The 13,349-nt window shown below is 44.6% G+C and overlaps 2 protein-coding genes across 2 annotated transcripts in view; one reads left to right on the top strand and one right to left on the bottom strand.

Moving 5' to 3' along the window:
- The window catches only part of LOC111964784 (dedicator of cytokinesis protein 2-like), a 169,685-nt gene that overhangs the window by 60,745 nt on the left and 95,591 nt on the right, over nt 1-13,349 (bottom strand).
- LOC139027809 (mucin-4) overlaps nt 7,263-13,349 on the top strand; it is a 19,291-nt gene continuing 13,204 nt past the window's right edge. Inside the window, exon 1 of the mRNA XM_070443770.1 lies at nt 7,263-9,308. Within this exon, the coding sequence (XP_070299871.1) occupies nt 7,672-9,308 (1,637 nt within the window). The 5' untranslated portion in view covers nt 7,263-7,671. The remainder of the gene's footprint in view (nt 9,309-13,349) is intronic.

Here is a 13,349-nt window from a genome sequence, read left to right as displayed (position 1 = left end):
CATGGAGGGTCAGGTTGATGGAGAGACGAAAGAGGAGGTATAGACTGAGGGTTAATGACACAGGGACAAAAGAGAGAGAGAGAGAGACAGTGAGTGATGGGAAAGAGAGAGACAGGGAGTGACTGGGAAGAGAGAGACAGTGAGTGATGGGAAAGAGAGAGACAGGAAGTGAAGGGGAAGAGAGAGACAGGGAGTGACGGGGAAGAGAGAGACATGGAGTGACGGGGAAGAGAGAGACAGGGAGTGACGGGGAAGAGAGAGACAGGGAGTGATGGGGAAGAGGGAGACGAGAGAGAGAAGCGAAAAGTGGAGAATATTTAGAGGAAAAAAAGGGGACACAGATAAAGGAGGGAGTAACTGGAGATAATGAGAGGAGGGTGAGGAGGAGGGAGGAAATGAGGGGGTGATAAGAAGAGGAGAACAGAGGAAGAAGAAGTATTGAAAAAGAAGATAAGATCAGTCTGAATAGAGACAAGAGTATTGAATATGTGCCACACTTCACTCCCCCTCCAGTGTGTGTGTGTGTGTGTGTGTGTGTGTGTGTGTGTGTGTGTGTGTGGTGTGTGTGTGTGTGTGTGTGTGTGTGTGTGTGTGTGTGTGTGTGTGTGTGTGTGTGTGTGTGTGTGTGTGTGTGTGTGTGTGTGTGTGCTGTGTGTGTGTGTCTGTTGTGTTGTGTGTGTGTTTCTCCTGTTAACCCCAAAGTTAAAGAATCACAAAGACACGAGTGCCCTGAACAAAAATATAAGCGCAACATGTAAAGTGTTGGTCCCATGTTTCGCGAGCTGAAATAAAATATCCCAGAAATGTTCCGTACGCACAAATTTGTTTACATCCCTGTTAGTGAGCGTTTCTCYTTTGCCGAGACAATCCATCCACCTGACAGGTGTGGCATATCAGGAAGGTGATTAAACAACATGAGCATTATACAGGTGCACCTTGTGCTGTGGACAATAAAAGGCCACTCACACAACACAATGCTACAGACGTGTCAARTTTTGAGGGAGCGTGCAATTGGCATGTTGACTGCAGGAATGTCCACCGGAGCTGTTGCCAGAGAATTGAACGGTATTATGACCACGTGTATGATGTTGTGTGGGCGAGCAGTTTGCCAATGTCAACACTGTGAACAGATTGCCCAACGGTGGTGCTGGGGTTATGGAATGGGCAGGCATATGCTACAGACAACAAACACAATTGCATTTTATCGATGGCAAGTGAAATGCACAGAGATACCGTGACGAGATCCTGAGGCCCATTGTCATGCCATACATCAGCCGCCATCACCTCATGTTTCAGAATGATATTGCACGGCCCCATGCTGCAAGGATCTGTACACAATTCCTGGACACTGAAAAGGTCCCATTTCCTCCACGGCCTGCATACTCATCAGACATGTCACCAATTGAGCATGTTTGGGATCGACTTGTAMAATTCTATTTTTTAAACGACCAGGCTGGTGTGAGTGTTTGTGTGTGTGGATTAGGGATTCAGAAGTCAGACAAGGAAAAGAAGTGGGGGGGAGAGGATTACATGTATATTGAACAAAAATATAAACGCAACATGCAACAATTTCAAAGATTTTTAGAGTTACCGTTCATATAAGGAAATCTGTCAATTTAAATAAATTCATTAGCCCCTAATCTATAGATTTCACATGACTGGGAATACAGATATGCATCTCTTGGTCACAAATACTTTAAGAGCCACAGCGAAATTTGACGTCAGTCCACGCAGCCAGGACGTTAGGAAATTCATTAAAACTGCCCACTAGGGKAAACAGTGAGCACTATAAGAGGTTTATTCTCACCCTATCCCAATCCTTAACCCTTAATTTAACATTTCTGAATTAATCCCGAAACTCAATCGTCAAGTTGTTTCTGTTGTAACCCTTTCCCAAACCTTAACTCAGTCAATCAATCAAATGTATTTATAAAGCCCTTTTTTACATCAGCCGATGTCACTAAGTGCTGTACAGAAACCCAGCCTAAARCCCCAAACAGCAAGCAATGCAGATGTAGAAGCACGGTGACTAGGAAAAACCCCCTAGAAAGGCCGGAACCTAGGARGAAACCTAGAGAGGAACCAGGCTCTGATGTGTGGCCAGTAACTATTAACTTAACATTTCTGAATTAATGCCGAAACTTAACCGTCATGTTATTTTCCAAACCTTAACCCTTAACTTAACATTTCTGAACGAATGGCTAAACTTAACAGTCAAGTTGTTTCTGTTGTAATCGTATCCCAAACCTTAACCCTTAACATTTCTGAACAAATGGCTAAACTTAACCGTCAAGTTGTTTCTGTTGTAATCGTATCTCTATCCGTACATCAGAGATCTATACACGGCAGTGTCCTGTCCTGTAAATGGGCGAGAGCAAGGTTTGATTACTGTGCAGTAAAGCATCCCTCACACACACGCAGGCAAGTGCACGCAAACACACACCCACCCACACACACACACACTCTCCAGCCGTCAATCGAATGGTTAAAACATTCGTCACACCTTGGGATGACAGGGGACTCGATTCACTGAAGCTTTCAGCTCATTGTAACCAGAACAAGGACAAAGACACAGTGTCACACACTCACTGTCAAACACACACACACACTTTGTCTGATAATCACTCTCCTGACACAGTGTCTCAGTGACTTGACACATATTCAACACTTTTTTTGTTAGATGCCTACAGGGCATTGTGTTCAAAAGGTATTTTTTAAATACCAACCAACTGTTCAGAAGCTCCCAAAGCATCTGAAGCTGAGGCAATGTTTTTACCATTATGGCTATGTACTTCACACTTTCTATTTATCACTCTCGGTGTGTGTGTATGTGTGTGTGTGTGTGTGTGTGTGTGTCTAACAGCGTGGTGACGGATGCTTTAATTTAAGTTTACCCCCCCCTCTCTCTTCAGTCTGGCCTCTCTCTCAACTGTTCTCTTCACTTTTCTACAGACACACGCGCGCACACACACGCACGCACGCACGCACGCACACACAATCTCATATCTCTCACATCTCATCAGTGATTCTTCCCCTCCCTGAAAATGCTCCTTTTATCCTTCTATCTTCTACTATCCTTTATAGACCTCCCTCTCTGCCCCCTCTATCCTCCACTGTGCTTTGTTCCCATTCCTTTCTCCTCGCTCCATCTCCTCTTTTGCTTCAGTACCTTCTTCTCCTGTGTCTCCTTATGCATTCCCTGCACAGGATGACTCAATCTACACCACAGGATGTGTCTCAGTAAAGAGCATACAAGTAAAGTCTGCACAGTGTGTGTGTGTGTGTGTGTGTGTGTGTGTGTGTGTGTGTGTGTGTGTGTGTGTGTGTGTGTGTGTGTGTGTGTGTGTGTGTGTGTGTGTGTGTGTGTGTGTGTGTGTGTGTGTGTGTGTGTGTGTGTGTGTGTGTGTGTGTGTGTGTGTGTGTGGTGCGTGCGGGGGTGCGGGCGTGGTGTGTCAGAGAGAAAAATATTTATAAATATAACACTAGAGAAGCCACCTTATCTCAAAGCTTACTTACTATATATTACAGTACCAGTCAAAAGTTTGGACACAACTACTCATTCAAGGGTTTGTCTTTATTTTTTACTATTTTTCTACATTGTAGAATAATAGTGAAGACATCAAAACTCTGAAATAACACATATGGAATCATGTAGTAACCAAACAAGTGTTCTTCAAGGTAGCACCCTTTCTTTGATGACAGCTTGCATACTCTTGGCATTCTCTCAACCAGCTTCATGGAGGTAATCAACTGGAATGCAATTCAATTAACAGGTGTGGCTTGTTAAAAGTTAATTTGTGGAATTTCTTTCCTTCTTAATGCGTTTGAGCCAATCAGTTGTGTTGTGACAAGGTAGGGGTGGTATACAGAAGATAGCCCTATTTGGTAAAAGAACAAGTCCATATTATGGTAAGAACAGCTAATTAGGCAAAGAGAAATGACAGTACATCATTACTTTAAGACATGAGTCAGTCAATCTGGAAAATGTAAAATAAATAAAAAATGTCTTCAGGTGCGGTCGCAAAAATCATCAAGCGCAATGATGAAACTGTCTCTCATGACTACGCCACACAGATGGAAGACCAGAGTAACCTCTGCTGCAGAGGATAAGTTAATTAGCGTTACCAGCCTCAGAAATTGCAGCCCCAAAAAATGCTTCACAGAGTTCAATAATAACAGACACATCTCAAAATCAACTGTTCAGAGGAGACTACATGAATAAGGCCTTCATGGTCGAATTGCTGCACAAAACACACTACTAAAGGACACAAATATAAGACACTTGCTTGGGCCTAGAAATATGAGCAATGGAATTAGACTGGTGGAAATCTGTCCTTTGGTCTGATGAGTAAATTTTTAGATTTTTTGGTTTGAACCATCGTGTCTTGTGAGACGCAGAGTAGTGACGGCATGATCTCTGCATGTGTGAAGGAGGAAAGAGATGTGTGGTGTGGGGGTGCTTTGCTGGTGACACTGTCTGTGAATTTTGTTTAGAATTCAAGGCATACTTAACCAGCATGGCTACCACAGCATTCTGTAGCGATATGCCATCCCATCTGTTTTGCACTTGTGGGCTATCATTTATTTTCCAACAGCACAATTACCAAAACACACCTCCAGGTGTGTTAGGGCTATTGACCAAGAAGGAGAGTGATGAGTGCTGCATCAGATGGACCTGGCTCCACAATCACCTGACCTCAATCTAATGAGATGGTTTGGATGAGTTGGACTGTAGAGTGAAGGAAAAGCAGCCAAACAAGTGCTCAGCATATGTGGGAAATTCTTCAAGACTGTTGGAAAAGCATTCAGGTGAAGCTGGTTGAGAGAATGCCAAGAGTGAACAAAGCAGTTATCAAGGCAAAAGGTGGCAAATTTGAAGAATCTAAAATAAAAATACATTTGATTTGTTAATAACACTTTTTTGGTTACTACATAGTCCATATGTGTTATTTCAGAGTTTTGATGTTTTCACTATTTTCTACAATGTAGAAATAGTAAATATAAAGAAATACCATTGAATAGTAGGTGTGTCAAACTTTTGACTTGCACTGTATAGTTGAGTAGCACCACAGAGTCACATTCACTGTGACGTTGAGACTGATGTTCTGCGAGGTACTATTTAATGAAGCTGCTAGTTGAGGACTTGTGAGGCGTCTGTTTCTATAAACTTAGACATCTAATGTACTATGTCCTCTTGCTCAGTTATGCACCGGGGCCTCCCAATCCTCTTTCTATTCTGGTTAGAGCCAGATTGCGCTGTTCTGTGAAAGGAGTAGTACACAGCGTTGTACGAGATCTTCAGTTTCTTGGCAATTTCTCGCATGGAATAGCCTTGATTTCTCAGAAGAAGAACAGACTGACGAGTTTTAGAAGAAAGGTCTTTGTTTATGGCTTTTGAGCCTGTAATCGAAACTCACAAATGCTGATGCTCCAGATACTCAACTAGTCTAAAGAAGGCCAGTTTTATTGCTTCTTTAATCAGAACAACAGTTTTTCAACTGTGCTAACATAATTGCAAAAGGGTTTTCTAATGATCAATTAGCCTTTTAAATGATAAACTTGGATTAGCTAAACACAACGTGCCATCGGAACACAGGGTGATGGTTGCTGATAATGGGCATCTGTACGCCTATTTAGATATTCCATAAAAAATCTGCATTTCCAGCTACAAATAGTCATTTAACAACATTAACAACGTCTACTGTAATTCTGATAAATTCATGTTATTTAAATGGACAAAACATTTTTATTTTATTTCAAACACAGACATTTCTAAGTGACCCCAACTTTTGAACGGTATTGTTATACTATATATGTGTGTGTAAGCTTTGAGGATAAGGTTGGCTGCTCTATTGATAGTAACCAGGGTTCAAAGGTCAGGCTCAATGGTTTATACACTTGCTGGTGACGCAATTGTAAAGCAAGACATGCCAGGTCAGGACACACATGGCAGGACACATACACACACACACACACACACACACACACACACATCATATTGTACAGTAATAGGGACAAATGTGTGTGGAGACTAATTATGTTCTCTGCTGCAGCAGGTGTCTGAATGTCTGTGTGTCTGAGGAAAGACTATTCCAAAGAAATTAACTACAGAGAAATTACTTTAAATAGAGTTAAACAGTCCAAGTCCCACAGCCAAGTCTCTCATGACTCACACTCAAAATATTCATATTCTCAATATGCCACTCTCTCTCACACAGACTCTCGTAAGATGTCCTTGCCAGACTTCTTTTTTTTWWAAACGAAATAGCTCTGTCAAAATATTTATCTGCCCGAAACAGTATCTTTCAGAAACGAACATGCACATACTGTATGTACTCATGTGCACTCACGCAAACTTTCTCACACACACACACACGCACACGCACACGCCCACGCCCACGCACACGCACACATACACACAAAGGTCGACACATGCTTGCCCGTCATACTTCCTGTCATGGGAGACCTGTTGCCATGGTAGCAGTTAGTAAACAATGGTGTCTGATGCTAGCACCCCTCGGTCAGAGGCTAATGAGGTCATTAGCGCTGCTTGCTAATATTCTAACGACGTCTCACAAGCCTCCCAGACATGCACAACCTGACACCTCCCACCCGGGCACTTCCATTCTTAGAGAGAAGCTAAAAACATGAATTATATGTAGATATAAGTATATTCCGGACTCTGACATTGCTCGTTCTGATATTTTTGTCATTTTCTTTTTTTATGTGTGTATTGTTTTTTATTGCTATGTATTACTGCACTGTTGGAGCTAGAAACACAAGCATTCCACTGCACCTGTGAAAAAATCAGAAATTGAACATTTTGTGTGTGTTTGCTGGGGGTGTCGCAAATGGCACACTATTACCTACAGTATATAGTGCACTACAACATKTGTGTAGGCCTACTATAAAAGGGCATCATGTTTAACCTTAATTTAACTAGGCAAGTCAGTTAAGAACAAATTCATATTTACAATGACAGCCTACCATGGAACAGTGGGTTAACTGCCTTGTTCAGGGGCAGAACATCAGATTTGAACTTTGCCAGTTTTGGTTACTGGCCCAACGCTCTAACCACTAGGCTACCTGCCGCCCCAAGTCATTCGGGACACAACCTGGGTATTTTCCACCTGGAGTGGAGAAGGTGATTGTGGAGTGATATGAAGGTATTGATCCAGTCTGCAGCCATGCAGCAAGTGAAGTGGTACTGGAGCTGTAACGGTCTCAGCTAAATCCGTCTCTTCTCTTCTTTCCGCAGAGTGAAAAAGAGATGGATGGAAGAAACTGCTACACCTTTCTTCTCTCATCCAATAAAGAACTGAATCACATGTTCATTAATGACCCAGAGGTATGAGGACCAATCGTCAGACTGACTGCTGACGTCATACCAGTGACAGAGGCAGAATTGGGACCACCATGGATTCTATGGCAAATGAGCAACAGTACTCTCACACACTGTAACTCATATTCTCTCTGTATACCTCTCTCTCTCTCTCTCTCTCTCTCTCTCTCTCTCTCTCTCTTTCAAAAACACTCTTCACACTTGGATAAAACAGAGACCAGTAACTCATCTCTCCACTCAGATATAAGACTGCCTCCCACAACTGTGATGTCACAGAGTGGCTCCTCCTCTTCCAGCTCCTCTGGGGGCTGAGCCAATTGGCTGGGGCTATGGGTAGAAGGGTGGCTGATCCGACGAATCCAGTGCCTGCGCTGGGGGTGCCCCTGGCGGGGGGGCGATGGGGTCCGCTGTGCAGYGTGGGGGTGCAGACCTCCCCTGGCCTTAGGACCCTCCCGTCAATCAAACTCAACCAACCAACCAGCATGCAGCACCCAGAGACAAGGCGGAGTAACAACCATGTCACCACGGTAATGAACATGCCCTCGGAAACAGTTTTGTCTTGTAATTCGTGCAGCAGTGGCGGTAGCGGTGGATTTGCCGTTTCCAAGGAGACGAGTCAGAATGCGATCAACAGTCTGACACAGGACGACATGGGGTCACAGGGGTCAGGGGGCGGGGTCTACTGTCAGATCAAAACCATAAGGACCAATCCCAGGGAGTCTGGTCACAGGTCCAGCGGGAAACGGACGTCTCGATACACCAATGGGAGTGTGGTTGCCCCTGAGGTGGTGGGTGGGGTATGTACTGAGGGTGCCGAGGGGAACGAGCCAATCAGAGAGAGGAGGAGGGTCCAGTCTTTGAGAGGGGAGGAGTCTCGCCCTGTGCTGAGGTCAGGGAGTGTGTCTCAGTCTGTGAGCTCTCACGTCACGCCTCCAAGACCCTGTAGAATGATGACATCATCATCGCCCCGTCTCTGTGGAACCTGCGGGCGTAGACAGTCCCAGGCCCCACCCACTTGCATGGCAACTGCATGCCGCAGGCGAGCGGCCAATAAGACCACAGAGAGCCAGACCCTCCCGAATCCTCCCAGGAAACAGTCCGTACTCCTCAACCAGAACCGGAAAGACTCCCCTGTACTGAACACACACACACACACACCACCAACCCCGCACAAAGCTGTGAAGAACACTCAAACACAAACTCAGACATTGCCCTCTCCACACACAACCCGAAAGACACACACGCTCACAAAAGATTCACCTGTGCCCACATGCTCCAACACTAAGGATACACAACACACACATACAGACCCAGAACCCAGTTTACCCAGGTTACATCAGAAAGAAACACACACACAGACAGCAGACACACACTCACACACCGCAGAGAAACACACATCTCGGCCAAACAAATCCACAAATAATATTCCAGCTACGCAGCCTTTTCCAGACAAAAACACAGAGACGTCATCTGACAACCAACACACACCACCAAACTCATCTACACAAGTCATCCCCAAGCCACCACCCCCAGTCCTCCTCATAGGCAAAAAATCCTCGGCCTCTGCCCCTCTCCCACCTAAAACCTCCCCCAACCCCTACCACACTGTCCAGGTGAACCCAAAACCAGCACCCCCTGTCCTTCAGACCCAACCCAAACATACACCCCTCACCCCCTCCCTGCTCTCCAAAATACCACCAGCACAACCAATCAAAATAGAAGACTCCAAAACCCCTGGCCAATCAAAAGATGCAAATGCTCTGCATGCTGCCCATGTGGCCCCACAATGCAATGGGGCACCAGGAGGTCTGGCGGGGTTACCAGGAGGGGTACAGGGGKGTGTGTCGGGGGGCCTCCACGGGCGTCTTCACAGCGTGGAAGAGAGTCTGCTCTCCAACCAGGAGAAGATCAAAGTCCTCCTCAACGTGATCCAAGACCTGGAGAAAAGCAAGGCCCTCAGCGAAGGGTGAGAGAGTGGTGTGTGTGTGTGTGAGTGAGAGAAAGAGTGAACGAGTGAAAGAGAGAGGAAGATGAAAGAGAAAGGGAGAGAGTGAGAGACTGAGTGTGCAAGAGACGGAGAAAGGATGTATGTGAGAACGTATGGGAGTGCCTTTGAGAATCAACTCCAATGTAAACTGACATGCTTTCTACTTGGTAACGCACTTTAAGGTCATGGAGTATTGCAGAGGTTGTGATGTACTGTATGCAGTAAGTTATTGCTGCAGTATTACAAAGCACAGCAGAACATCCACAGTGATATGTGTACAGAACACCTTTCTAAACCCTGCTGTATAAAAGTAAATAGCAGTTCTTGCCTTTGTGGTGTATTCCGCTGCTCTGACTTTGTGTGCATTCTATCCATATAATTACAGGCAGAGCTCCTTCCTTATGTCATGGCTGCTCCCTCAGGCTTTAAGGTCAACATAAGTTATCTACCTCTTATCTATTCAGTTTCCCTCTCCTCCTCATTTCTGTCTCCTCTCACTTTTCTCTCTCCTCATTCCTATCTCTCTCTCCTCCTCCCTTTCTCTCCCTCCCAGCTCTCTCTCTCCCTCCCTCCTCCCGTTCTCTCCCTCCCTCTTCTCGTTCTCTCCCTCCCTCATCTCCTTATTTCTCTCACACAAATCAAACACTCTCCGACTCTCTCATTTTGGAAATTGTCCAATTTTCTACTTATTCTTTGTTCCCATTTGACGTTCTCCTCATTCACATTCATTCTTCTACTTGAAGAATGCTATTCCTCTCTTTTCACCTCCACCCGCCCCCACTATCTCCCTCTTCATCCCTCTATCTTTAATTACCACCYTCTTTCTTTCCTTCTCTCCTGATACGAATCACTTCTTCCTCCATACAACATAGAGCTGACTTCTCCTCCGCTCCTCTCTCCTCACCCTCTGTCCTGTCACTATATTCCACTCACCCTCTACCTCTTGTTGTCAATCAGTACATCACTCTCTCATCTCTTGCCTGTCACTCTGTTTTGTTTTCTCTCTTCCATCACTGTCTTCTCACCTCTCTGTCCCCACTCTCCCTCTCACCCCTGATCCCCTACAACAGACTGCACCCCCTCTCTTATTTTCCCTCTCTCCTCTCTGCTCTTCTACCCACTCCTCTACTTTTTATTTCTCATCTCTCCACTCTACTCCTCCCTCCATCCCTCCCTCTTCTCTCTGTCAGTTCCTCTTGGGTTCACGGCTCACTATAATACCAAACTAATCCCTCCCAGATTATGATTGAAGATACGCAATTCATGTTTCAGGGGCACAGCAAGACTCACAACAACAGGATACACTTTGTTCCTCGGTGGCATCTGTGTGTGTGTGTGTGTGTTGTTTGTGTGTGTGTGTGTGTGGTGTGTGTGTGTGTTGTTGTGTGGTGTGTGTGTGTGTGGTGGTTGTGTTGAGTTTTGTGTTGGTGTGGTGTGTTGTGTGTGTGGTGTGTGGTGTGTGTGTGCTGTGTGTGTGTGTGATGTGTGTGTGTGTGTGATGTGTGTATGTTGTCGTCTTTTGTTTGGGGTAGTACTAATGACGTATCTGTGTTTTCCTCCTCATCCTGATGTTTGCGTGTTCTTCTTGTTGTATGCGTTGTGTTAGGCGTGCTCTTACAGAACGTGGAAGGACGGATATCAACAATGCCCACTGTCAGAGACTGCCTGTAGCTCTATATACAGTAAAACACCTTCTAATACACATGAATAAATCACCAGTTGACTTTTCAACTAACTTCTTTATATATATTCAAAATCCTACTACTCCTCCAGGTAACTTTGCTATATACGTATACACAACCCACATTTTACAGTGTACACTCGAACACTAGCAGATGGTTAGATTCAGTGTCAGTTTTTATTAGTTGATGTACAGGATTGCATTGTTGTATACCGGTCTAACAAAAATGCAGGCTCTTCTCGACTACGCAACAACAATAATAAATAATACAACTATAAGAATAACGAACATAAAGTAAATGGCGAGTAGAAGAGAATAAAGATTGTAACTAATTATAATACAGGAAGGCACAATTTATTACTACAATATTTACAAGTGTATTGGGTGGGGGTGGGGGAGCATTGTATAAACTGAGCAGTAAAAATAAGAGTCTGGTAGCAGTAGTTGGATATGTTGTGTATGTCCGTGTGGTGTGTGTGTGTGTGTGTGTGTGTGTGTGTGTTGTGTGTTGGTGTTGTGTGTGTGTGTGTGTGTGTGGTGTTGTGGGTGTTGTGTGTGTGTGGTGTGTGTGTGTGTGTGTGTGTGTGTGTGTGTGTGTGTGTGTGGTGTTATGTCTGTGTGGGTGTGTATCATGAGTGAGTGCATGTGTACTAAGGTATGGAGAATGAGAGCAGGTGGTCAGTCCAGTTCAAGTGTTCAGCAGTCTGATGGTTTGTAGATAGAAACTGTCTCTGAACCTGTTGGTATCAGACCTCATGTTCCGCTACCGTCTGTTCGACGGTAAGGGAGAGAACAGCTTGTGGCTGGGGTGGTGCGTGGGATCCTTGATGATGCTACATGCCTTCCTCAGGAACCATTTCGACTAGATATCCTGGATGGGTGGGAGCACAGTCTCAATGATGTACTGGGGCGTCTTCACCACCCGCTAGAGGGCCTTGCGGTCGTGGACGGAAAATTTCCCGTACTAGGCCGTGATGCAACCGGTCAGGATGATCATCCTTTCACCTACTCTGAAGGAGTAGGTGAAACATCTCAAATTTGGACTCATCAGACCAAAGGACAGATTTCCACCAGTCTAATGTCCATTGCTCGTGTTTCTTGGTCTTTTTCCTATTGGTGTCCTTTAGTAGTAGTTTCTTTGGAGCAAATCGACCATGAAGGCCTGTTTCACACAGTCTCCTCTGAATAGTTGATGTTGAGATGTGTCTGTTACTTGAAACATTTATTTGGGATGCAATCCTAGGTGCAGTTAACTCTAATGAACTTATTCTCCGCAGCAAAGGTAACTCTGAGCCTCCCTTTCATCTGGCAGTCCTCATGAGAGCTAGTTTCATCATATTGATGGTCTTTGGGACTGCACTTGAAGAAACTGACTGACCTTCATGTCTTAAAGTAATGATGGACTGTCGTTTCTCTTTGCTTTTTTGAGCTGTTCTTGCCATAATATGGACTTSGTCTTTTTCCAAATAGGGCTATCTTCTGTATACCACCCCTACCTTGTCATAACACAACTGATTGGCTCAAACACATTAAGAAGGAAAGAAATTCCACAAATGTACTTTTAACAAGGCACACCTGTTCRTTGAAATGCATTCCAGGTGACTACCCCGTGAAGCTGGTTGAGAGAATGCCAAGAGTGTGCAAAGCTGTCATCAAGGGAAAGGGTGGCTACTTTGAAGAATCTCAAATATGACAAATATTTTTGCGGGTAACTAAATGATTCCACGTGTGATATTTCATAGTTTTTATGTCTTCATTATTATTCTACAATGTAGAAAAATAGTACAAATAAAGAAAAACCCTGGAATAAGTAGTTGTGCYCAAACTTTTGACTGGTACTGTATATACAAAAGTATGTGGACACACCTTAAAATTAGTGGATTCGGCTATTTTTGCCATGGTCGTTGCTGACAGGTGTATAAAATCAAGCACACTGCAACGCAATCTCCATAGACAAACATTGGCAGTAGAATGACCTTACTGAAGAGCTCAATGAATTTCAACGTGGCACCGTCATAGGATGCCACCTTTCCAACAAGTCARTTCGTCAAATTTCTGCCCTCCTAGAGCTGACCCAGTCAGCCCGAATGTAGTGCCCGAATGTAGTGCTCCAACAAAGTTTGTTGGAGGAGGAATAATGGTCTGGGGCTGTTTCACAGCTGTGGTCTGCCCATCAGAAAGTCCAGGATCCAGTTGCAGAGGGTGGTTCCAGATTCAGCATTCTCACATAGATGTTCTCTTGTCCAGATGTGTTACGGCCAGTAAATAACGATGGAATGGCATCTTCTTGTGATCTGTTGGAGCGGTAGGCAAAATGGAGTGATCCAGTGTGCCTGCAA

Source organism: Salvelinus sp. IW2-2015, linkage group LG6.1 (genome assembly GCF_002910315.2).
Source record: "Salvelinus sp. IW2-2015 linkage group LG6.1, ASM291031v2, whole genome shotgun sequence".
NCBI lineage: Eukaryota > Metazoa > Chordata > Actinopteri > Salmoniformes > Salmonidae > Salvelinus > Salvelinus sp. IW2-2015.
Note: the sequence above shows the minus strand (reverse complement) of the source record. Positions and strands in the feature narration are given on the sequence as shown.